Consider the following 22,075-nt stretch of genomic DNA (forward strand, 5'->3'; position numbering starts at 1 on the left):
AATTAATAAAAAATTGATTTAAAAAATAAATCTAGTTTTGATTAAAATGATAAGATTAAGATAATGAAGATTGTAGTGTTTTGAGTTTAAATCTTATAATGTATATGTGTTTATTTAAATTTTATATAAAAATATAAAATAGAAAGATATCCTCAAAAATAATATTTATTCAGATTATAAATATCATATTTATGGTTATAATTTAAAATGTTAAATTTGATAAACATGACACACTACTTAAACTTTCATATGTATGATTCTAACCTATTTTATTAATATTTCCATATTTTAAATAAATGGTAAGTTTTGTAAAGGAAAATTGTCCCCACAAATTGTGAGTAAACAAAAATATGCCAATAATTTGCTTTTATGGTTATAATTTAAAGTTTTTTTTGGGGGGGGGTCAAATATATAATGGTTTCGGAAATGACTGAGTAATCATTATTATTTCAAAAAGAATTATCATTATATAAATAAAATAAAACATGAAATGCCATTAATTTTAATATTTTATAAACACAATAGAAAACAACGTAAGACATTAAATATGCCAATAATACAACGCAAGAAGATATAGGTTGGAGTGGTTTGAAGAGTTTAAGTTGATAGTTATTATGAAAAAGATAAAAGTTACAGAATTTTAATTAATTGGGCAACTCACTTACTTATGATTGCTGTATCTTGAGCTCTTTCTAGAACTGTTTCTTTATATAAGCTTTAAAGTTAATTCAAGGAAAAAAGTTGGCAGACATATGAAATAATTAATGTTTTAAACCTAATTATAAAGTATTCTTTTTTATATCACTAATGGACTCTACAAGATCTTTAGCCTTTAAAGTTTAAACCTTTCGTTAAAATAAATCATATTGGTACATTAAATTATTTTTTTAATATATAAATATGCAACTCTATAAACGTAACGTAATCCATGTCTTGTTCAAAGCTTCTGCTTTTATCGTCTCTGCTGTTTGATGTATTGCTCTTGTCTCTCAGACTTTCCCATGTGTATATATCTTCTTTGACCCAAATTCATTGCCTCTAAATCTTTGTCTTAAAATCATGTTTCTTCTTGTTTTCTAGTTTTCCGCAAAAAAGATAACACACACCCAATTTTGTCGTTGTTTTTGTTGTTACTTTCCCATCTTTGTTTTGTTTGAGGGAGAGAATTACTTTCGTTGAAAAAAAATAAAACCAAGGAGATGGTGTCACGAAGTTTTTGTAAGAGAAGGGAAATGGCGGCGGTTCTTCCCGCCTGGATCATGGTAGCGATTTTGGTTTTGGAGGCTAGTCTGGTCATGGGTGGTTTTCAAGCGAGTTTGAAACTGGAGAGGAGGATTCCACTGGTGAGTCATGAAGTGGAGCTGGGTCGCCTCAGAGAATTCGATAGACTCAGGCATGGAAGGTTGTTGCAGTCTTCTGGTGGTGTCGTGGATTTTCCTGTTCGAGGCACCTATGATCCATTTCTTGTTGGGTAAATAAGTTGTTTACTTTTTGTTTTCAATTTGGGCTTCGTTTTTGGATCATCGATTTCTAATTTTGGATTGAGTTTAAATTTCTCATCGGGTTTCCATTTCTTTCTTTCTTTTTTGTAGATTATATTATACAAAATTACAAATAGGTTCTCCTCCAAAGGAATACTATGTACAAATTGATACTGGAAGTGATGTTCTATGGATAGGTTGCAATTCCTGCAATGGTTGTCCTGAATCTAGTGGACTTCAAGTAATTTTCTCCTTTTTTTTATTTTTCCTTTGTTTTTATTGTTCAATTTGGTATTTTGATTGAAACATAAAGAACTTAGAGCTACTATGTCGGGTTTGTTTTTTTTCCCTGCCAGATTGAACTTAATTTGTATGATCCTGGAAGCTCATCAACATCTTCATTGGTCTCATGTTCAGACCAAAGATGTAATGCGGGCGTTCAATCATCCGATTCGGGTTGTTCCGGACAGGGAAATCAATGCAGTTACACATTTCAGTATGGAGATGGAAGTGGAACATCAGGGTATTATGTAGCTGATTTGTTGCTTTTCAGTACAATTCTTGAGGGATCCATGACTGCAAACTCTACAGCTCCCATTATGTTTGGGTGAGCCAAATAGTTTTTCGATGTGGCTAAACTAGTTGTGTGTGTTTTGATTTGATGGCTTATTATGTTGTGGATTGTGTAACAGGTGCAGCGTGTTACAGACCGGAGACTTGACAAAGTCTGATCGAGCAGTTGATGGAATCTTCGGGTTTGGACAGCAGAGTTTGTCTGTAATCTCACAACTTTCATCACAGGGAATAGCACCTAGAGTGTTTTCTCATTGCTTAAGAGGGAAAAATGGTGGTGGGGGTATACTTGTTTTCGGAGAGATTTTGGAACCCAATATGGTTTATACTCCGCTCGTCCCATCACAGTACGTTCTTTTATCGTTTGGTTGAAATTGTAGAAGCTACCGTTTTTTCTTACTAATCATTTGTGTTAATGGTCCCTGCATTGTAAGTTTTTTTACTGTTTCTGTTCCTTCCGATTTTTGATGTTATGCAATAGCGGTTATATGATACATGATCATACACAGGTTTCTTAGTGGTTGAGATCAAACCGAGCATTCAAAAAAGCCTGATCATTCTGTTGTTTCAGTTTACTAATTAGTACTCAGACATCTATTTTCTCTGGTCCGGATCGTACTAGCTTACAGACCGCATAGGAGCAATGGGTTTGCTAGGCCGCTATATCCGAGAGTGTTAAGAAAAAAGACACTACTGGAAGTTCAGTCTTACGGTGTAGTTTCTGACTGAATTAACCCTAGTCCTTGTATTTAGCATTTGGCTCTAAACTAGGGTTGATTGGTGTTTGAACATGGCTAGTATAATCATTGTACTAGTTGAGATACCCCTTACCGAGACTAATCATGTGAGAAGGATATAAAAGATCATTGTTCAGCTTGTTTGATAATATATTATTTATGATTGGAATATGAAAGGGCTTGTGACAATTTGCTTAATCAATCTTGCACCACTAAATCTCAGGCCTCACTACAATCTTGATCTGCGGAGCATTTCCGTTGGTGGACAAGTTTTATCAATTGACCCGTCAGTGTTTTCAACATCAAGTAGTCAAGGAACAATAGTTGATTCCGGGACAACTTTGGCATACCTAGCTGATGAAGCTTATGATGCTTTTGTTGATGCTGTAAGTATACTGCTCGGTTTTACTCATACTTGAATTCAGTTAAAATTATGCTCTTCATCTGCGATGCTTCTCTTTATGGTTAATGAAACAAGTAGCGTATGATTGCGGAGCATGAGCTTAATTGATTTACATTTGATTCTCTTGTCCAGATCACGAAAACTGTTTCGCAAACTGTGCGCCCTGTTCTTTCCAAAGGAAATCAATGTTATCTAATAACCTCCAGGTCAAATTCCGACTTATTATTTCATTTTGTTTCAGCTGTTAATTATTCTAACACGGTTATAACTGACATCATGTTAACATTCGATTCAGTGTCACCGACATATTCCCTCAAGTTAGTCTGAACTTTGTTGGTGGTGCCTCCTTGATTTTAAATCCACCCGACTATCTTGTGCAGCAGAACTCTATTGTGAGTTCAACCTTAATTTATTTCCAGATACCGAGAACTTTCAGTTTATGCTTATATGCTGCTTTAGTCTAATCTTTAGCCAAATTTTCAGTCGTAAAGTCGAAGTTATTGAAACAAGCTTTGAATTTAACTGTAGTGTGATGAACTTCCTTGTTTCTGTATCAAGGCGTTTTTTTTTCTTTTTCTCATATCCCAAATTTCTGAATGGAATAGGTGGCTTTGATTTTTACAGGGTGGTGCTGCAGTTTGGTGCATTGGCTTTCAGAAAATTCAGGGTCTGGGAATAACAATTTTAGGAGGTATTTTCATCGAACAGAATGTTTTGATTGTTTGGAATTTATGTAGTTTGGAGACTTCATGAATTTTGGACCTTCAGGAAAGCGTTCAATTTTCATTAAATTCTAAATATGATTACCTTGTGCAAGAAATTTTCGTGCTTCCGATCATTGAACTGGATAGGTTTGGCCTTGATCTTTGTTTGGCAGATCTTGTTCTGAAAGACAAAATCATCGTTTATGATCTGGCAAATCAACGGATCGGATGGACTGACTATGACTGTAAGTTGGATCTTATGATTCCAAATGACAATATGTTCTGTTGATAATCTACGGTGCAACAAACTTCTTAGCCTGGTAAACCGGCCGTTTCAACACATCGGTGTTGCAGATTAACAATAATGAAACTTTAGGCAGAAAATTTTAGAAGATCGAGTTTATATCATTGCTGATTCTGTTCTCTTCTGTATGTGATTAGGTTCAATGTCCGTCAATGTGTCTGCAAATCTTAACTCCGGAAGAACAGAATTTGTGAATGCAGGGCAGATGAGCAACGATGGCTCGTCACCAGATCAACTTCAGAGCATCATAGCTTCGCTTCTAAATATGATCATGCTTGCCGCTCTACTGTTTCCCTAGCATATACTGCAAGGGTTCAGGCATTAAGAAACTTGGATTCGTCGTGTATTTTCTCACCCGGTAGCTTGTGGTCGAAACGTAGGTTATTTTTCCATGGGAGTGTGGCTTCAGGTAAATGCTGTAAATTACATTCACAGGTGATCATGTTAACAGTCAATTCAATTTATACTAACCGAAGTTTTTCCTTTTAATTTATGTTAAAAAGGAAAATTAATAAAAATTTGTGGCATTAGGTTGATCATTTCTAAGTGCTATATTCCTTTTATCCGTCTCTTTTCCCCAACTTCTCAAAAACCACATTATTCCAACATACAAAGTCTCTCCTCTCATTTTTAGTTTTTGTATCAATGAGTATCCCACATTTTATGATGAATCTCTTATACAACCATTCAGTATATTATAATAACATAACTCCATTTCATTTAAATAATGCATTTTAATGGGTTAATCCAAAATCACTTATTTAAACTATTTCCCACAAATTATTGGTTAATATAAAGTAGAATCAAAATATTCTAAAATATATATAATATCAAATTTAGTCCTGAATATAAACATTTTTCTTTATCAATTTGGTCATTGACATTTCAAAAAGAGATAGAATCGTTTTTTTATTAACATAAATAATGAGTAAAACTTTTATTTTTGTTAACAATGTTGGTATGACAATCTGCATGATAGTTATTTTATATCTCATGTCAATAAATAATTTAAAATTTATAAAACCTTTCAAAAAAAAAGTATGAAGTACATAAGAATTGTCATGTTGCTATCATGTTCACAATTTTAAGGTTTTAGTTGACATCTCTATTAAATGAATATCAATTCAACCAATTTTGAAAGTTTGATGGTTGATTTTTTACTCTTTTTTAAATGATTAGGGACCAAATTTAACTCAAAAAAAGAATAAAAATCATATTAACAAAAGATATAAATGTTATTCCACCTAAAAAAAACCATCAACTACACTCACAAAAGAAGCATCTCTTTAAAAATAAAAATAAAAGTTAAATAAAAACTATTATTTTTTATAAAAAATATTATTGATTTAAATAATATATTTTTTCATAGTTTTTCGACAACTATCTTTTAAAAAAATTATTATTTATAAATATCATTTGAAAAACACTATTTATATAAATTATACTTTTTTACATTTATATCTACAATACATATATAAAAAGATGAGTTTAGAAATTTTTATGAATCAATAAGAATGCCTTTTATTTTCCTTCATAAAATTAAATTGATATTTAAAAATAATTACAATTTAATAAAAGTTGAGATAATTATACATTCATATACAATGCACAGAATCAATAATATCAGAAATATAATAAAATTTGTTAGTAACTATATAGCCTCATCCTTATTCAATCATGATCACAATGGAGTATTTTCACACTTAAAAATATATATGTAAAATGGTAGGATTTAATTACTTTTATTCACCAACGCCCAAGTTTCAGAAAGTTGTGACCTCATATATGATATATCCTAATCACCAAGTTATACAAATATGTATTTTCCTCCTAAAATACACAACTGATCATACATTCAAGGAAAATCATTTACCTTTTTTTTTTTGAAATAAATAATTTAGCATTATATATTTTATCAAATGATTTACAATAATATATTTAATATTACAAATATCTGATGTTCTAAAAAAAATTATACATATGATTGACTCGTGCCTCGCACGAGATAAAAAAACTAGCATGTATATGCAATTTAAATGAAATTTTAATTAGGCTTTATTTATTATTAAATTTATATATGATATTTATTATTATTATTATAAAATATTATCAAATTAGATCTTTTTTATTATGCTTATATATGACGTTTATTATTATAAAATATTATCTTACTATAAAATAAATTTCAATTGTTAAAAGAAGATATTACTATAGTATATTGTAATAAATATATTTATGTTGTACTTGCTTCACTAATAATAAATTTTAGAAAATAATTTTAGGAAAATTGGTCAAACAACCGGAAAATGTTAAGTAAATCATCCAAAGCACCAGAAAATATTAATTTTTCTAGAAAATTAATTTATTTTTTAAAAATCATTTTTTAAAAATTGTTTTCAAGAACATAAACACAATCATAGAGCATATTTTAACCTTCGCATTTTTAATCTGTAATTTGATATAAACAAATAACCAATTCGAAGTGAGGCGCGGTTGTAACCATAAAAATTGCTTGCAAAATAAGGGGTGAAATTGAGCAAAATGTATAAAACAGGGCATAATTAGCAAAGAATGCAAAATTGTGGGTTTAAGAATATAAAATGCATTCTGTTTTTTCACAAAAAGGGGGGAGAGTTGAATAACCGATCAATAACAAAAGAGAGGGAAACAAATACCGTAAACATTTGTCTATCAAAAAAAAAAAAAAACTGTAAACATTTGTGGTTTCTCTAAGGAACCCAACAAATGGCGGCATCGGAATCAACTCCTACAAGAGAAGAAGAAGAAGAAGGAGAGCAACTGGAAGAAGACCGTTTTGTCTCTTCGCATCACCCTTCCGCACCGCCCGATGAGGTTGCTAATCAACACCTAAGCCATGTTTTCTATTTGCTCATCGTTTTTGTGTTCTCCAATCTAAAATTATACAATTTAGGGTTTTAGTTTAACTTTGAATTAGCTTAAATTTTTTTAGTTAGTTTTGAAAATATGCCTGCAATTTTGAATTTATTTAGTTAACGACTCTTTTTTTTTTCTTTCTTTCTTTTGATGTAGTTATTTGATATTTCCACAACTGTTGATCCGAGTTATGTAATTTCATTGATAAGGAAACTTCTTCCAGTTGAACCAAAGAACGTTGATAATACTGAAATTCGGGGATCAAATTGTAATAATGAAGTTGTAAATTCATCAAATGATAGTTGTAAAAGCATGGATATTGTTGATGATCCTACTAAATCTGATTTTCGAGGGGAAAGTGATGAAGATTCGCATAAGGAGGAAAATGCTCATTTATCAGCTGGGGAAGAGGTCTGGGAGGAGTGTGGTTGTGTTCTGTGGGATCTTGCTGCAAATCAAACTCATGCTGAGCTCATGGTACTTGAACTTGCTCCTTGTCTTTATGGCATTTTAAGTGAAAATAATAGTACAATTTGTTTAAGTGTTAAAGATTACTGGAGATTAGGTATATAAAACTGAAATATAAAGAAGATTGATGGTTGTTCTATATACTGTTGGTCTCAGTCACCCACTTCTTTAGCTATTTAGGTGGCTGAAAATCATAGATTAGGAACAAACGATTTATTAAAAATAATAGGGGAATGTACTGTTTTTTGATTGTAATTCAGGAGTTTCTAGTTTTACTCGTTGTATTGTATGCCCTGGGCTCACACAATTATATCTATGCAGGTGCAAAATTTTGTACTTGAAGTTCTTTTAGCAAACCTTATGGTTACCCAATCCGTTCGTGTAACTGTAGGTTACAAATTTTCCCCTGTTTTAATTTCCTATATTGATTATTTAGTTGGTCACTAGGTGGTTCTTAGGGACTTTGATGCATCACGCATGAGAGTTTTTATGTCCTTTCTTTGTCTCAGGAGATTTGTCTCGGAATTATGGGAAATTTAGCTTGCCATGAAGTTCCCTTGAAGCATATAGTCTCTTCAAATGGACTAATTGCTGTGATAGTAGATCAGTTGTTTTTAGATGACACCCAATGTCTATGTGAAGCTTTCCGGTAATTTATAGTTAATCATAAATTATGTTTTATGTTTACTTGCTTATAACCGAACATTATAATTTCTCCCTTTTCTTTTTCACTCTAAATATTGTTATTTTGTTTGCTATGCTGTCCTGATCTCTATGTTGATGTTCTTTATGGTTCTTTTAGGCCATAGTTATGCTAACACCGTTGTTATGACACTCTTTGTTTTATTTAACTATATGCATCGTCACAACAATTTTCTTGGAAGACATTAAAATCTAATCTTCCACCTTTTGGAATTTCCTTTTTTCTTTTGTCATTTTCCTCTGCAAGTAATTAGCATATTAGACGCCTAGAGAAGGGGATGAGAACATTTACTCTTTGTTCTGAAATGAAAGTACCACATCCTGCAAGCAGTGTTGTCAAGGTCGTAAGGCACACTCTAGGCACTAGAATCTGGATATTGCTTGCAAGATGTGGAAAAAGCATATTACTGATTGAAGTAAGGCACAATATGTGAATGTGTTTGTGTATACATGTAAAATAAGTTTAAAATATATAGTTATGATAATAAACTCTAAATATTGGTGTAGTTTATCCACAGAACATGCAAAAACTTTAATTTTCATTTGTTGGCCAATATACATGATTTCCTTATGGCCCGTGTTTGTTGATGAGTACACATATTGAGGATTAAGAGTCTGATTTTATCTATTTCTACTAGTAAAGGTACAACTAATGAAAAGAGTTAAAAAAAAAAAAAGAAACTAAGGAGAATTTTAATTGAATTGATTTTTTTTATATCTATTGTCTAAAAAAGAATACACCCTAGTTGTGTGCATGATCAAATCTGCCTATCTCAAAAGGGTTTGAGGCACTTATATTGTCTGGCACTAAGGCCCAACCCCTAGGTGCATGCCTTGACAACAGGAACAGATTTCCTCTGCCCCTAAATGTGCCCCCTAAATTTCATTGGTCCAAATGTTATTTTTTTTCCTTAAAACACAAAAGTTATTCAGTTTCCCTTATGTACAATAGTGGTGGTTTCATCTTTTGTGTTCAACCTAAAAGCTTCTTTTTTCTATCAAACTTCATTTCTTCTTTGCATTTTTTTCACATGCAAATATGGGAGATATTTTATTGAAGCGAAAGTAATCTATAAGTTTTTACCATATCTATAATTTTTATTAAAAAATTGCAACTTTAGTTGCTAAACCATTTGCAGAAGATTATTTTAAGAAAAAGTCATCAAGACCACTAAAATGAAAACCCCAAAACTCAAAATTAATTCATCAATTTATAACTTGCATGAATTCAATTTATGACTTCAAAGACCAGGAAGAACCAATAAAGAAACATATGGATTTGGATAGATTACTGAGGGAAAAGTCCGGTGATTGGAGGATTTTTGCTCCAAAGAGAAGAATACTAGCACAAGAGAGAACCACCATGGCTATTCATAAGAGAAATTGAACTACTTTTATGTCCTAAGAAAAAAACACATGGACCAATGAATTTAGGGGCGCATTTAGGGGCAGGGAAAAGGGGCAAAGGAAATCTGTTCTGACAACAGTGACATCATGTAGTATGTTCTTCAGTTGCCTATCATAGTTACATGCACATATTTAGCTCTAACTGTTTTGATTCTCCACCACTCTTATAGATCATATTCTGTGACAGGCTTTTAAGTTCTGGTCTTCAAGGTGGTGAATGCATAAAATGGGCAGAAGCATTGCAGTTTGAACACATTTTAAGCCGCATTTTATGGGTCATGGAAAACACGTTAAATCCACAGCTTATTGAAAAGGTTATACCAACATCTACTATTCATTTCTTATGTAGAATTCCAGTAAATCTTTCTAACTCGTACCTGCACAGGGTCATATTCATACCATTAACAGTATAGGCTGGTTTCAAAAAAATGATCTTAGAATTGAAAAATTCTTTGCTGTAGCAACCATGAGTGACTGATCTATACATTTTATAGTTTTTATTTTGTAAAGGGTGATTATCTGAGGATGTTAAGTACAAACTTGATAGAGAATTGTTGGGTTTCCGGTATGTTCAAGAGACCATTGAATTTTTGGATATTTTGGATTCTATTACTGCGTGGTGCTTTAGTTAGTACCTAATAGAGTCATGAATAATGCTCTTATGTTTGAAAATGAAGAGGGTTAAGTTTGCTAAGCATATACTAATTCAAGTTCATATGTCATTTTGGAGTTTTGTTACTTTTTTCTTTGTAAATTCCTGTATTTTTTGTGATGGAATCTAAAGAAAGTTTTTCTAACAGAGTGTTGGACTTCTATTGTCCATGTTAGAAAGTCAGAAGGAAGTTGAGCATATTCTTCTGTCGCCTTTGATGAAACTTGGTTTAGCAAGCGTACTGGTTAATCTTTTAACTTTTGAGATGAGCAAACTTACAAATGACAGAATACCGGAAAGGTACTATTCTATCTTATCTGCATCGAAAGAGTTGAAAGTTTAGTTTGAAATGAAATGAGTCCTGGACTGTTAACAAGCTTATTTCTCTTGTCCCACATGCTTTTATGTTTGAAGCTTTTAAAATTACACACCTTATCCAATTGAAAAATTTTGGGGAAACTGATTTGACGAGCATCTGTTTTCCAACAAGCTGATTTTGCACTGGTTCGGGTTCCACTTTGACAGAAGCCTCATCAAAGAGCAATTTTAACACACTCCCAGTCAAAGACATGTCTATGCTGTTCTGGCTAGTAGTTATGTTATACGCAACTGTATAAACAAACACAGTTACAACATGGCTGAGACTCACAAAAGTTATATTCTGTGCTTGGAGTCTTCTTTCTTTAAGTAATGTGTTAAAGCTGTGGAAATTATTCTTCCTCTTGCTTGAAATTCTGGTCTGCAGTCTGCTTGTGGCTTTATTATGCTATATAAACTGTCCATGAATGTAAACATTGGATCTGGAATTAGCTGGTAGCATACTTTCATGCTTGACAGCTACAAATGCTTGTGTGAATTAAAATGGGATAACCAATAAGTTCTTCTTCTGATGATAATGGTTATATTGAATAAAAAACTGTCTTTTTTTCTGTTAGATAATGGAATGCTAAATGCCTTGTGGTTGATTTACATTCAATATCAGGTACCCTGTTCTTGATGTTATTCTTCGTGCACTTGAAGCCCTCTGTGTTATAGATGTATGTTCTCAGGAAATCTGCTCAAATAAAGAAATTTTCCAACTAGTCTGTGACTTGATCAAATTTCCTGATAAAGTTGAGGTAATTTGCAGCTCTTTCGTTACCGTAAAAACTGATATATGTTATAGACTCTGAGTTTGTCAATTGTTGGTTGTCTTGTTCATTCTCTGTTTCTGAGTGCTTGGAGATTCCTTTACTGGAATTGCATCTTGAAATTAGAATCTATATTCCTTTCGTGTTCATTTCCACTAAATACGATAAAGGCTACTTTGCGTTAGCATCATGAAATAAATTGTGATAGAAAGCCTGCATTAGGTGAATTCTTCCTTATTATTGATTTTGACATTCTTACCTTTTCCATGTTTGAGGAATATTTGTCTTTCTTCCCGGTAAAAGATTGTGGATCATGTAATAAACATCATTTGTTGGCTGGAGTTCTACACATTAAACAGTCTTGGATGATAATGCTCGCTCTTAATGTTTATTTTTCAGGTCTCTACCTCCTGTGTGACTGCTGGACTTTTAATTGCAAATATTCTGTCTGATGTTCCTGATCTAGCTTCAAGCATATCACAAGGTATATTGTTTATATTTTCTATCTATACAAGCTTCTATTTGCATTATGAGTTTTTTCATAAATCTGGACTGTTATCAAATTTGTACGAGTATTGACACCTCAGGGCTACCCAGATTTGCCTTTTTTGCAGGGACTGTTTGATATTTTCCCATTTACTTCAGATGATTCTGAAGCACGATGTGCACTATGGAATGTTATTGCAAGGTTCCTAGTTCGAGTGCGAGAAGATGAGATGAGTGCTTCTAATCTTTGCCAATATGTGTTTATTCTATTGTGCAAATCTGATGTGATAGAAGATGATCTTTTTGATCACCAATTTGATGAGAAAAAGGAAAATGAGAGCTTGGCCACCTCTGGCAGAAAATCAGACGCCCGAACTCTTGCTGTATCCTTTTGGTTTGACTTTCATTTGACATTGCCAATAGTTAAGCGGAAGAAATATTAGAGAACTGCCAATTTATTGCACTCATATATTATATTTCTACTCTTGCAATATCTGTGTTTCCCATGACCTTTGCAACAGCTTAGAAGGATAACCAGCATACTAAACAAGTGGAAGGCTTTAAAGGATTCTTGTGAGAAGGATATGATGGAGGATTACGCAACTAATGAAAAAATCTGTAGATTGTTGGATATCTGTCATGGACACACCATGTAAGCGCCTCATCCTATCTGTAATTGTTACTTCTAGCAATGTTCCAAACGATGGTCCTAGATTTTGTCATAATTTTGCAAAATTTTGGTATCCTGAGTTATCATGCTCAAGTAAAAGTTTAGCTACAATTTCATTTATCAGTGTAGACTTCGTAATCAGTTAGTTATGCCTGGACACAAGCCTGATTTAGCTCATTGTTATTGCTGCTTGCTCTTTCCTTTGGTTTTGCAAGCTCGGATATGGCACGTTACCAAACACTCATTTGATAATTTCATGTTGCAGGTCTGGTGCTTCTGAATAATCTTTCTTGGGGCAACATTACTGAACATACAAGTCCATGAATCATTCATTCAACTTGCTCATATAGAGGTGAATAGAAACTTTAATGGGATCCTTTCTTATCTTTTGAAGCTTTGGACATAATTCATCATCCAATTAAGAGATACTTTATGAGGTACTTATCTATTAAACCTAAATATATTCCTACAATTAATAGTTGCGAAGAAGAAAGCCTAATAATTGAGTGTCATAATTGGCCAATAAAAGGATGAAGATATCATTTTTTTTATTGTATGTCTGAATTGGGTTATTACAGATACTTATGAAACAAATGGAAAATCACAGGTTCTAAGCAGAACCAGTTCTTTTTCCATTCATAATTCAAGTGATAAATAGAAATGAAAATCACAACATGGAAAACAAAGAGTACAACCAAATTCATTATGACATAAGCGAGTATTGTTTTCCTTTTTGGGCCTTAGGAAATAAGAGAAATTCCACTGCTCAGCAGATCATCTGCTAAAATCTTGTTTGCAGCTTCTGATGGGTGGAATCCATCCCAGAAAACATATTCAGATGCATTTGCGCATGTCCCAATGGATTTCGGATTGCACAATATTGATGTTTCCAACAATCCGGTTCCACAACAAGCTTTTCTTGCTTCTGCAAAACCTGTTCAAACATTGCTTAAACTATCAGTGCCTTGCCTGCAAATTGAACTATTAGTTTCTTTAAATACAAAAGAAATGATGATGTACCGCTGTCAGCAGGTTTAGTGACAAGGCTATAGAGAGATTGGTAGATGTCAAAGACCACCAATTTAAGGTTGGGGAGCTTTGTCTGCAACCTTTGAGATGTTGCATTGAGTTTGTTGTTGAATGAAACTGCTACCTTATTTAACTTAGCCACACACTCGTTGCTATCTGATCCGAAAACTGTTATGGCTGCTGGTAAGCATCCCAACGGTGGCAATGTCGTCACTCCAATTTTCCTTGCTCCGAGCTTGTACAAATTCTGTCACACAACTTTTTAACTTTAACCAAGTTGTAACCACATGTATTAAGATCCCTTATTTTGAGCTTTTTGAGGGCTTGATTTAGTCATCTCTGAATTCATTGTGCTTTTAAACATATGTGCAACAATGGAAGTCTTTCTTTAGGGTTAGATTATTTTAGATTTCTATGTTTTGAAGACTTTTGGACGTAACAGAGAGAAACCTGGATGAAGTTAGCATATGATTCAATGAGAACATCCGAGAATTGATCAGGTGTATAGGACTTGTATAAAAGAGGATTAATGTAATAGTTTTGAAGAAAATCACTACTCCCAGAACTGATAAGGTAGATTCCATCCGATATTATTGAAGAAGCATTGGATTTCCCTGCAATGGCCACCAATTTATTTTGATACTGCTTGTAGTTCTCCAATTGCTTACTCAATGAAAGTGTATGCTGCAAAAACAAACAACACGTATCAAAATCCAGAAGTACAAATAATGCTAAATCATTTTTTTTCTTTAATACTTTTTTGCTTACATATAACTTTGCTGTAGTCTCATAATAACCAGAAGAAGCTGATGCAAAATTGGCTCCAATTAACAGGTTATTTCCTTTGGCCTTTTTGCTGAGATAAGCTGGTGGGTAATCAGTGAAGCCAATGTTCTCAGCTAACAAAACAAAACCAATTTGTAAGATGAAACAATATAAAAATGAGCAAGCAAATTCAAGATGGTGTTAAAAAGGGTTTTATGGGATTAAGAACCAGTGAAGTCCGAGGCTAATTTTCCATTACAGAATCTTCCGGTTGGTTTGTGATTCAAAAAATCCCTCCCATAAGGAGGGAAGTCTGCTTTTATGATAGTGTAGAGGTTATTGTTGTTTCCTACATCAACAACCGAGTCCCCGAATATGAACATGGCAGGAACAAGGGGCTGTCCATTTGCCACTGTGAGCACAAATGCAAAGAGCACAAATACAACTATGAAATTGCTTGAAAACTTCATTTTCTTCTGTCTGTTGGATGCACTTAAGAGAAATGATTGAAAAATGAGAAGAGGTTGGAAATGGTAACTATGTATTTGAATTGGTATGAAGTTCTGTATATATACAGTTTGTTGATGAAGAATTTCATGATTGAAATTTCTATTAAAAAAGTCAGTTCAGTTGCTATAATTCCAAATCCCAAATATTTAATTAATTTTTGGTATTATAGGTGTGATTAACATGTGCAAGTCTTGGGGTGATTTGAGTCAGGACTTACTGAGATGATTCATGTTCCATGTAAGCTGCCATTGATGTTGCTGTATAAAAAGTTTCTTTGGGAAATATGGGTAAAGCCAGTCTGGAATGTATATTTGACGGTAGATGTTGCACCGGAAGCCAATTTTTTTTAGGTAATCATGCCCAAAATTAGAAGAAGAGAAGTTGAGTGTTAGGATAAAAGAATATTAAAAGTTTTTAAGTTTTTTTTTTCGTATTTGGAGGTCCTCTAAAAAATAATTAATTATGATAGACATTAGATTTAAAATTTTTTTAAATTAGTTTTCAAATTTTAAAATGTTCTAATTGAATCTTCAAAGTATCAATTATCATATCAATCAAGTCTTTTTGTCAGTTTAATTACTAGTTTGGGTGTTAAATTTTACCTTGAATTTGACATGGTACATAGACTATATTTTTAACATGTATATACTTATTTCATAGACAACTTGGATCTAATGTGTTACAAAGCAAACAATGTTATTGAAATATAGGAGGTCTTTTTCTATAGTACTTCGTATCCAAGCAATATGTGATGTAGCTATATACATGTGTAAAATTTAATCAAGTTATATTTCACGTCAAATTTGAATTAGCATTTAATTTCTTAATAAATGGTTAGGTTAATGAAAGACTTGATTGAGATTGATTCGATATTTGTATTTTGATGACTCAATTAAAATGTTGTAATATATACGAGTACCCAATTAAATTAATGGTTTCTTTAGCAAGTAAAGTATGGGTTATAAAATTGGGATGTGGTGGTAGTGAAAGGGAGAAATTGCATAGTTAAATGGGTATTAGTTCCAACTAACTAAACCCTAGTGGCGTGTCTTGATGAGCTTTCACTTTAGGCTGTCCTAACTTCTGCTACACCCATTTTTTTCCATCTGTTTTTGCCCAATTTCAGAACAAAGGTCAACTAAAATAATGGGACCTTGCATTTACATTACAAACAAGATCTTCACTCACCCACTCACCCTTCGGTTTCTTTTATATATTTTGTATTGCGTGCCTTCTCATTTACTACCACTTCCCCATCACTTTCACATACTGTAAATTTCAACCATGGTTCGACAGATAAAAGAGATTGGACATCCTTTCTTACATACAAATTTATTTAATACCCAAACCCTTCTTATTAGGGGGCCTGCAGGAATTGCAGAAAATGGCCTCCACCATATTCACAACGCTCATCTTTCCCTTCACACAGTTTAATTATGTTAAGAGGCAATCATAGATTATAGTGGTTTCTTGCTTCTTTCATCTTTTTAACTCAATTGGGTTTTCATTTTTTCCGGTACAAAATAGATTGTAACATGAATATCAAGATTAACTTAAAAATATTAGTAAGGTTTAAATTCCCAACCTGTTACATGTGCAACACTTTCGTTAAATCTGGGTTGTCAACTGGATTCTTTTGCCTATAAGTTTAATTATATATAAGTAAAAATCAAATGAGAGCAACATGGGGTTGTAGCTCAAATGGTAGAGCGCTCGCTTTGCATGCGAGAGGTACAGGGTTCGATCCCCTGCATCTCCATTTTATGTCCATTTAACTGGCTACTCTATAAATGAGAAAACACCATTATCTTATCATACTTAGTTTGGAAGAAATCTATATTTATCAATACTATATTGGGTATGATTAACCCATAAAAATATTTTGAGGTATTTTTGTTATTTTATATCTTTTACGAAAATAATAGGATTTTAGGTGAAACATTTATAATTTTTATCATTTCTATTTTACCCACAATCTACACTATTATTTAAAGTTTTGATTGAGTTTGTCTCCTTCAATTGAATCCCAACTAGGTTATGAAATTATCAAAAGCTCAACATTTTAATAAAGCAATAAATATAAGTTTAAGGGTACTTTTTATTTTCTTACATATAATTTTAAAAAAGTACATACACATGATGATATTTGAACCAAAATCCTCAAATTCTTCCTTCAAACTCTACCATTTCAACCAAAACCACATCTACTTTTTATGTCAAATTTTTTATAGATTGAGTTGGTGTCACTTGTTAACTAGGTTTTAACTCGATTGTAAAATTACCAAAAACTCACTCATTTTACAAAGCAACAAATATTATTTTAAGAGTATTTATGTTTTTCTTTTTCATATTTTGAGAAATCTAAAAATATATATATGATGGGAATCATAGAATTTAAACACCATAATTTTCACAAATTCAACTTTATCAAAACCACATTTCATTTTTATAATAGATTTTGGAGTAAACTACATTCAAAATTATTAACCTATTAGTAAGTTTATGTTCTTATCACTTAAGTTCAAAAAAGTTACAAAATGGTCACTAAATTATTAGAAAGTTTTTATTTAAGTTATTTAGCTGTTAAAATAGCCATTGTATGACCTTCCATGTTCTCACTGTCTGTACCAATAAAAAACTCTAGTTTCCCTTCTCTTTTATAGTTCAGTTTTTTTCATGAAACAACTTTGAACATCACAAATTTGAGAACCAAAATCGAAACAGTTTTCTTTTCCGATATTCAAGATTGACCGTCATATGACCTTAGATCTAAGGTATGCTCTTTTACTCATTGATGGTTATTGATCTACCGTATCGACTCGAATAATCACCTGAAGCTCTCTAATCAGACTTTTTTTAGAAAAAGAAAGAAAGAAAGAAAACTTAATAGCCCAATAACTTAAATAAAAACTTTTGAATAGTTTAATCACTTAAATAAAAATATTCCTATAATTAAATAATATTTTTTAAAATTAAGCCTTAAAGTTTGATAACTTTTGTTACATAAGATTCTTTGTGTGCAGTATTACTTTTGGATTCAACCGGAGCTCCAGTCCAGTGCAATTAAGCACCTTTTTAGTGCAAACGCACCATTTTGAAGCATTTGGATTGCTTCAGTTCAGCGTGTTTAATCACATCAACTGCACTACACTGATCGTCTACATTTTCACTGGAGCTTCAAGCTCGCATCAAAGTTTCCAGCAAGGAAAAACACTATTCTTTATTCAACTTCATTTTTTATTATATTTTATTTGAAAAACAAAATAAATTTAATTAATAGAATTTGGTAATTTTATTATTATATAATAAATCATTAAACATATATCTTATTATTATGATTAATATAATCAATTAATTATATGAATAAAAAAATATTATATTATATTTATTAATTTATAATTTAATATAATAAATCCAACTCCAATAGATGAGAAGGAAGTCTAAAGCTCCTCCATTTTCACAAGAGCTGCTGAATTAGGCATCCCTCAAGATGATTCTCCTCTTAAATCATTAGAAAGCAAATCAATGCCCAATGCTAAGTACTAAGTAGAACACTTATTATTTGATTACAGGGGAAACAAGTCGGAAAATTACAACATTACAAGAAAATTGAATACCCCATTTTATGCACCTTTCTCTCAAAATCACCACCATACGTTACGAATTTCTCTACCTCATCAACCCACCCTTTTATCTGGGTTGCCTTTTTTCAGCTCATCCTTTATTTCCCCATGTTAGTTTTACTCCATTTTGTTGGTTACTACTTAGGCACTCCTCATTTTTTCTTACTCTCATCATAGCCCAAGGTTAATTCTTTCCGACATCTTTATGATTTCGGAGTGAATCTGATCGCCTCCTATCTCGTCCCCGGTGGCACCAGCTGCAACACGCATTATGTCTTCGATCAGAGCGAAATTTCCCATGATGTCGACGTGTGACCCACTCTCGATCCCCCTCCCTTCCATCAGACTAGTTGGCGGCTTGTGCCGGTACTCCCTGATGTATGTGGCAATACCAGATGGATTGAACCGGGTTCGTCCTCTCCAACCTTTCGCACACATGAAGCCGGCACTTAGAACCGGTACACTCTCGTCCCCGTCTGCGAAATAGACTCCACCTTTCAAGCAGCTACCATCTTCTCCGTGGACTGAGTTATCAATCTGGTATGGAATGCTTTTGCACCTACTGTTAGGTGATAGCTTGTACACGTATGATCGTTCAGTCGGAATTCCGACACCATACATGCAATATATCTCCATGTCCGGAGCATCAGATAATCTGAAAAGCAATGTGCTTAGATCCATTACATATACATACAACTCAAGTGTAATTATGTGTACTTACTTCGTTTCAAGTGGATTAGACCAGTATTTGTAATGGTTGTATTTAGGGTCATCAAGATTTTCAGCTATTCCATGTGAAAAATGAGCTTCGGCTCGTCTCATCAGTTTCGGTGCTACAAACCGAAGCAGATCAAGAAGAGTTGTAGTTGTGTAAGCTTTATCTGCTGCAACATTTTGGATGCTTTGCCTGCTCATCTCATCATATTCAGTCCATGCCTCTCCACACGAAAAGTTATTGAAATTTTCGGAAGTACTCGTTCGCGAAAATTCCTGATAATGAAACATAATTATTGATTGCCACTACGGAAGCAGCTTTTCTTCTATATTTTCCTGGGTGCATATCAAAAGAGATAAAGGTTAAATATAATACCTTTGAATCAGCAGTGGGAAGCTTTGAAGAATGTAAAACTGAGGCTGGCTTGCCGAAAGAGATTATTCTTCCATAGTTAGCAAGATCTTTGACTAGGAAGCCTCTCTTAACGTCACTGTTGTTGACATTATTTGTGGTTAAAGAGGTCTTAGAATGGCTTTTCTTGGAGAAGTCACAAACATGACCTTCTTCAGGAGACCGGTCCATGTTTCCCCAAATGACCTCTCCACCTTTAGGCAGCAATGACACGATGGAGTCCCATGTCCGAGCCATCCGCATGACACGTTCAAATGTTTGAAGGCCCAAAATCTCGGAATCGAAAACTCCCGGAGCCATAGCTCTACAACAAATATGGTATATGTTTCATAAACAAAACATCAAGTAAACTATGTTTCATCCAGTCAACTACTATTACAAGGAAGAAATGGAAAAGCTAACCTGATGTAAGAAACATCTTTGCCCTCAGCAGAGAACAAATTACTAACAGCCTTTGGAACACCGAGAAACGCAGGACCAATGTTCATGACGGCCTTGATGTGCTTGGCACACCAACCTGGACCACCACCGCCCCCCATAGGAGGAGGTGTTTCAACCCATTTAAGGAAGTGAAGAAAATAGATGACCCCCATGGAATGGGGCACCGCTACCACTTTCTTATACCCATTGCTTATATACATTAGCTCAATTTTACTTTTCAGCCTAGTAAGAGCATGGTCCCGAATCTGCTTTTCCCCAATAAAAAAAATATTTATTAGTAATCACTCGATTTAATATCTTATAATTAAGGGGTTGATTTCATCCAAATTCTTATTTCTGCCAACTGCTAAGCCTAAAGGAGCAGTGTTTTGTTGAGATGGACATGAAAATAACACAATGCAAGAAGCAAAGGGTTAGCCATTATATTTATACCTCTGTATTCTGGAAAGATAGCCTCCAATCATAAGCAGCCATATGCAAATTCTTGCCCTCATAGCCGATTTTCGCCAAATTTTCAATGAGAACAGCCCACACGAAATATCCAGGAGCAAAATAATCGGCTCCAACCAGCCCCGGAACGGCACGAACTCGAATTCCTTGTGGGTCAAGGCCAGTTTCATAGTGCAAAGACAAGTGCTCCAACAAACACAAAGGCCTAAACATCAATCAATTTCAATCTCAAGAAAGCCATTAAATGAGCAAATGATGAAACTGTTAGTAGTATTTTTTTTAAGTACCTTTTGAAGATCTGAGTGAAGCTACCACCACCCCAAAGGCGTTTACGAAACAGACCATCGGCACAAGGCCTGCCTTCCCAAAGCTCTAGGCCACCGGTGACAATGCCAGGGACTAAAACGACAGGGTGAAGGGCCGTCAAGCCTTCACGCTTAAGCCTCACTCCGGGGCCTGGTAATTCAGGAACCCGAAGCAATGTAACAGGCAAGCAGTGGTAGCAGAACAAAAGGAGCCACCAAGTGGTGCAAAGGTAACCAATAATCCAACAGCAAGAATCTAAGCACCTCCATTCTTTTGGTTGCCTCTTAGGTAGTTTTCTCTTCTTGTTGATTTCCAAGGCAAAGTTGTTAGCAGAAAGGACATCCTCTTCCTTCTCGTCGAGTTTTTCATCAATCTCAAAAGATTCATACCCCACTGAAGTACACTTAACCGCTGACTCTACATAGCATAGTTTCCTAAACCTTAGAACAGAGGCCATTTCCGACAGACAATAAAAATCGTAGAATTCACCGAAAAGCACAACAACAACAAAAGCTATCCATCAAAGGGGAAAACTCAAAAAACATGAAAACATTACAAACAATGTAAGAACAAGAACTTCTCACTAATATAAAAATACAAGTGTAGACAGACAAGTGAATTATTATAAAGGTGAGAGAATTGTGGTGAGCTTTTAATTAAAGATTGTGCGTTACTGAAAGGGGAAAAGAACACTTGTTGAAGAAGAAGAAGATATGGGTGAGCCTGAAAAGTGGGTAAGAAACAAACAGGGACTCACAGAGATAAGAAACAAAATATAAGATGGGCTTCTTCTGGCATAGGTTTTTAGAGAATGTAAGTATGGGTAGTGAAAGAGAAGGAAGGTGGGTGTGGAGTCGGAGGGAGGGACTGTAGATACATATATAGGTGGAAGACGGAAAAAGGTATAACAAAATTTGTTTAGTGATATTGAATGACACTTGTCTTGGTCCTTTACATGCATGAGCTGAGCTGATCACCCTTTATCATCACCTGTCACCTTTTCTGTACAGTTGAAGTCTCTCTTAGCTTACGCTTCCATTTCTGAGGTATTCACAATGTAAATGCAAATGTATTCCTATGTGTATGACTTCAACATCATTCATTAAATATGTTTCCAGAACATCTTAAACCTCTTCATTTAATTACTCATTTATGGTTACTCCTATTTTACTGACTTAAATTTTGTTTTTGATAATTTTATCATTTTAAAAAA

The 22,075-nt window shown here is 33.6% G+C and overlaps 4 protein-coding genes and 1 non-coding gene across 10 annotated transcripts; 3 read left to right on the top strand and 2 right to left on the bottom strand.

Moving 5' to 3' along the window:
* Positions 1-903: 903 nt before the first annotated feature.
* LOC107954166 (aspartic proteinase 36) lies at positions 904-4,741 on the top strand. Of its 2 annotated transcripts, none has more exons than XM_016889645.2 (10): positions 904-1,471; positions 1,593-1,722; positions 1,838-2,088; positions 2,174-2,401; positions 3,015-3,177; positions 3,327-3,400; positions 3,490-3,586; positions 3,819-3,885; positions 4,072-4,218; positions 4,340-4,480. In XM_016889645.2, the coding sequence occupies exons 1-9, from the start codon at positions 1,200-1,202 to the stop codon at positions 4,185-4,187; spliced, it is 1,398 nt and encodes a 465-aa protein (XP_016745134.2). In that variant the 5' UTR covers positions 904-1,199; the 3' UTR covers positions 4,188-4,218; positions 4,340-4,480. The 2 variants fall into 2 exon arrangements, with proteins under 2 accessions (XP_016745134.2, XP_016745133.2); XM_016889644.2 differs by having other exon boundaries at positions 905-1,471; positions 4,072-4,143; positions 4,340-4,741.
* A 1,799-nt stretch (positions 4,742-6,540) lies between these two features.
* LOC107954164 (uncharacterized) lies at positions 6,541-13,955 on the top strand. Of its 5 annotated transcripts, none has more exons than XR_005916158.1 (12): positions 6,541-7,055; positions 7,254-7,574; positions 7,887-7,952; positions 8,075-8,214; positions 9,862-9,988; positions 10,475-10,626; positions 11,309-11,444; positions 11,856-11,940; positions 12,054-12,325; positions 12,464-12,594; positions 12,878-12,964; positions 13,412-13,955. XR_005916158.1 is itself a non-coding variant. In XM_016889641.2 (11 exons), the coding sequence occupies exons 1-11, from the start codon at positions 6,948-6,950 to the stop codon at positions 12,894-12,896; spliced, it is 1,557 nt and encodes a 518-aa protein (XP_016745130.2). In that variant the 5' UTR covers positions 6,543-6,947; the 3' UTR covers positions 12,897-13,163. The 5 variants fall into 5 exon arrangements, 1 of the variants encoding a protein (XP_016745130.2); XR_001699441.2 differs by having other exon boundaries at positions 13,645-13,955; XR_001699439.2 differs by having other exon boundaries at positions 6,543-7,055; positions 12,878-13,049.
* LOC107954165 (GDSL esterase/lipase At5g22810) lies at positions 13,141-14,957 on the bottom strand. Its single transcript, XM_016889643.2, has 5 exons — positions 14,636-14,957; positions 14,410-14,540; positions 14,092-14,325; positions 13,633-13,888; positions 13,141-13,546 (listed from the first exon to the last, which is right to left on the bottom strand). The coding sequence occupies exons 1-5, from the start codon at positions 14,874-14,876 to the stop codon at positions 13,353-13,355; spliced, it is 1,056 nt and encodes a 351-aa protein (XP_016745132.1). The 5' UTR covers positions 14,877-14,957; the 3' UTR covers positions 13,141-13,352.
* A 1,645-nt stretch (positions 14,958-16,602) lies between these two features.
* On the top strand, positions 16,603-16,675 carry TRNAA-UGC (transfer RNA alanine (anticodon UGC)). Its single transcript has one exon. It is a non-coding gene; the product is annotated as a tRNA-Ala (tRNA).
* A 1,777-nt stretch (positions 16,676-18,452) lies between these two features.
* Positions 18,453-21,891, bottom strand: LOC107954163 (putative phospholipid:diacylglycerol acyltransferase 2). Its single transcript, XM_016889640.2, has 6 exons — positions 20,844-21,891; positions 20,539-20,761; positions 20,068-20,351; positions 19,630-19,969; positions 19,261-19,529; positions 18,453-19,194 (listed from the first exon to the last, which is right to left on the bottom strand). The coding sequence occupies exons 1-6, from the start codon at positions 21,317-21,319 to the stop codon at positions 18,711-18,713; spliced, it is 2,076 nt and encodes a 691-aa protein (XP_016745129.2). The 5' UTR covers positions 21,320-21,891; the 3' UTR covers positions 18,453-18,710.
* Between the last annotated feature and the right edge of the window lie 184 nt (positions 21,892-22,075).

This window comes from Gossypium hirsutum, chromosome D07, assembly GCF_007990345.1.
Source record: "Gossypium hirsutum isolate 1008001.06 chromosome D07, Gossypium_hirsutum_v2.1, whole genome shotgun sequence".
In the NCBI taxonomy this organism is placed as follows: domain Eukaryota; kingdom Viridiplantae; phylum Streptophyta; class Magnoliopsida; order Malvales; family Malvaceae; genus Gossypium; species Gossypium hirsutum.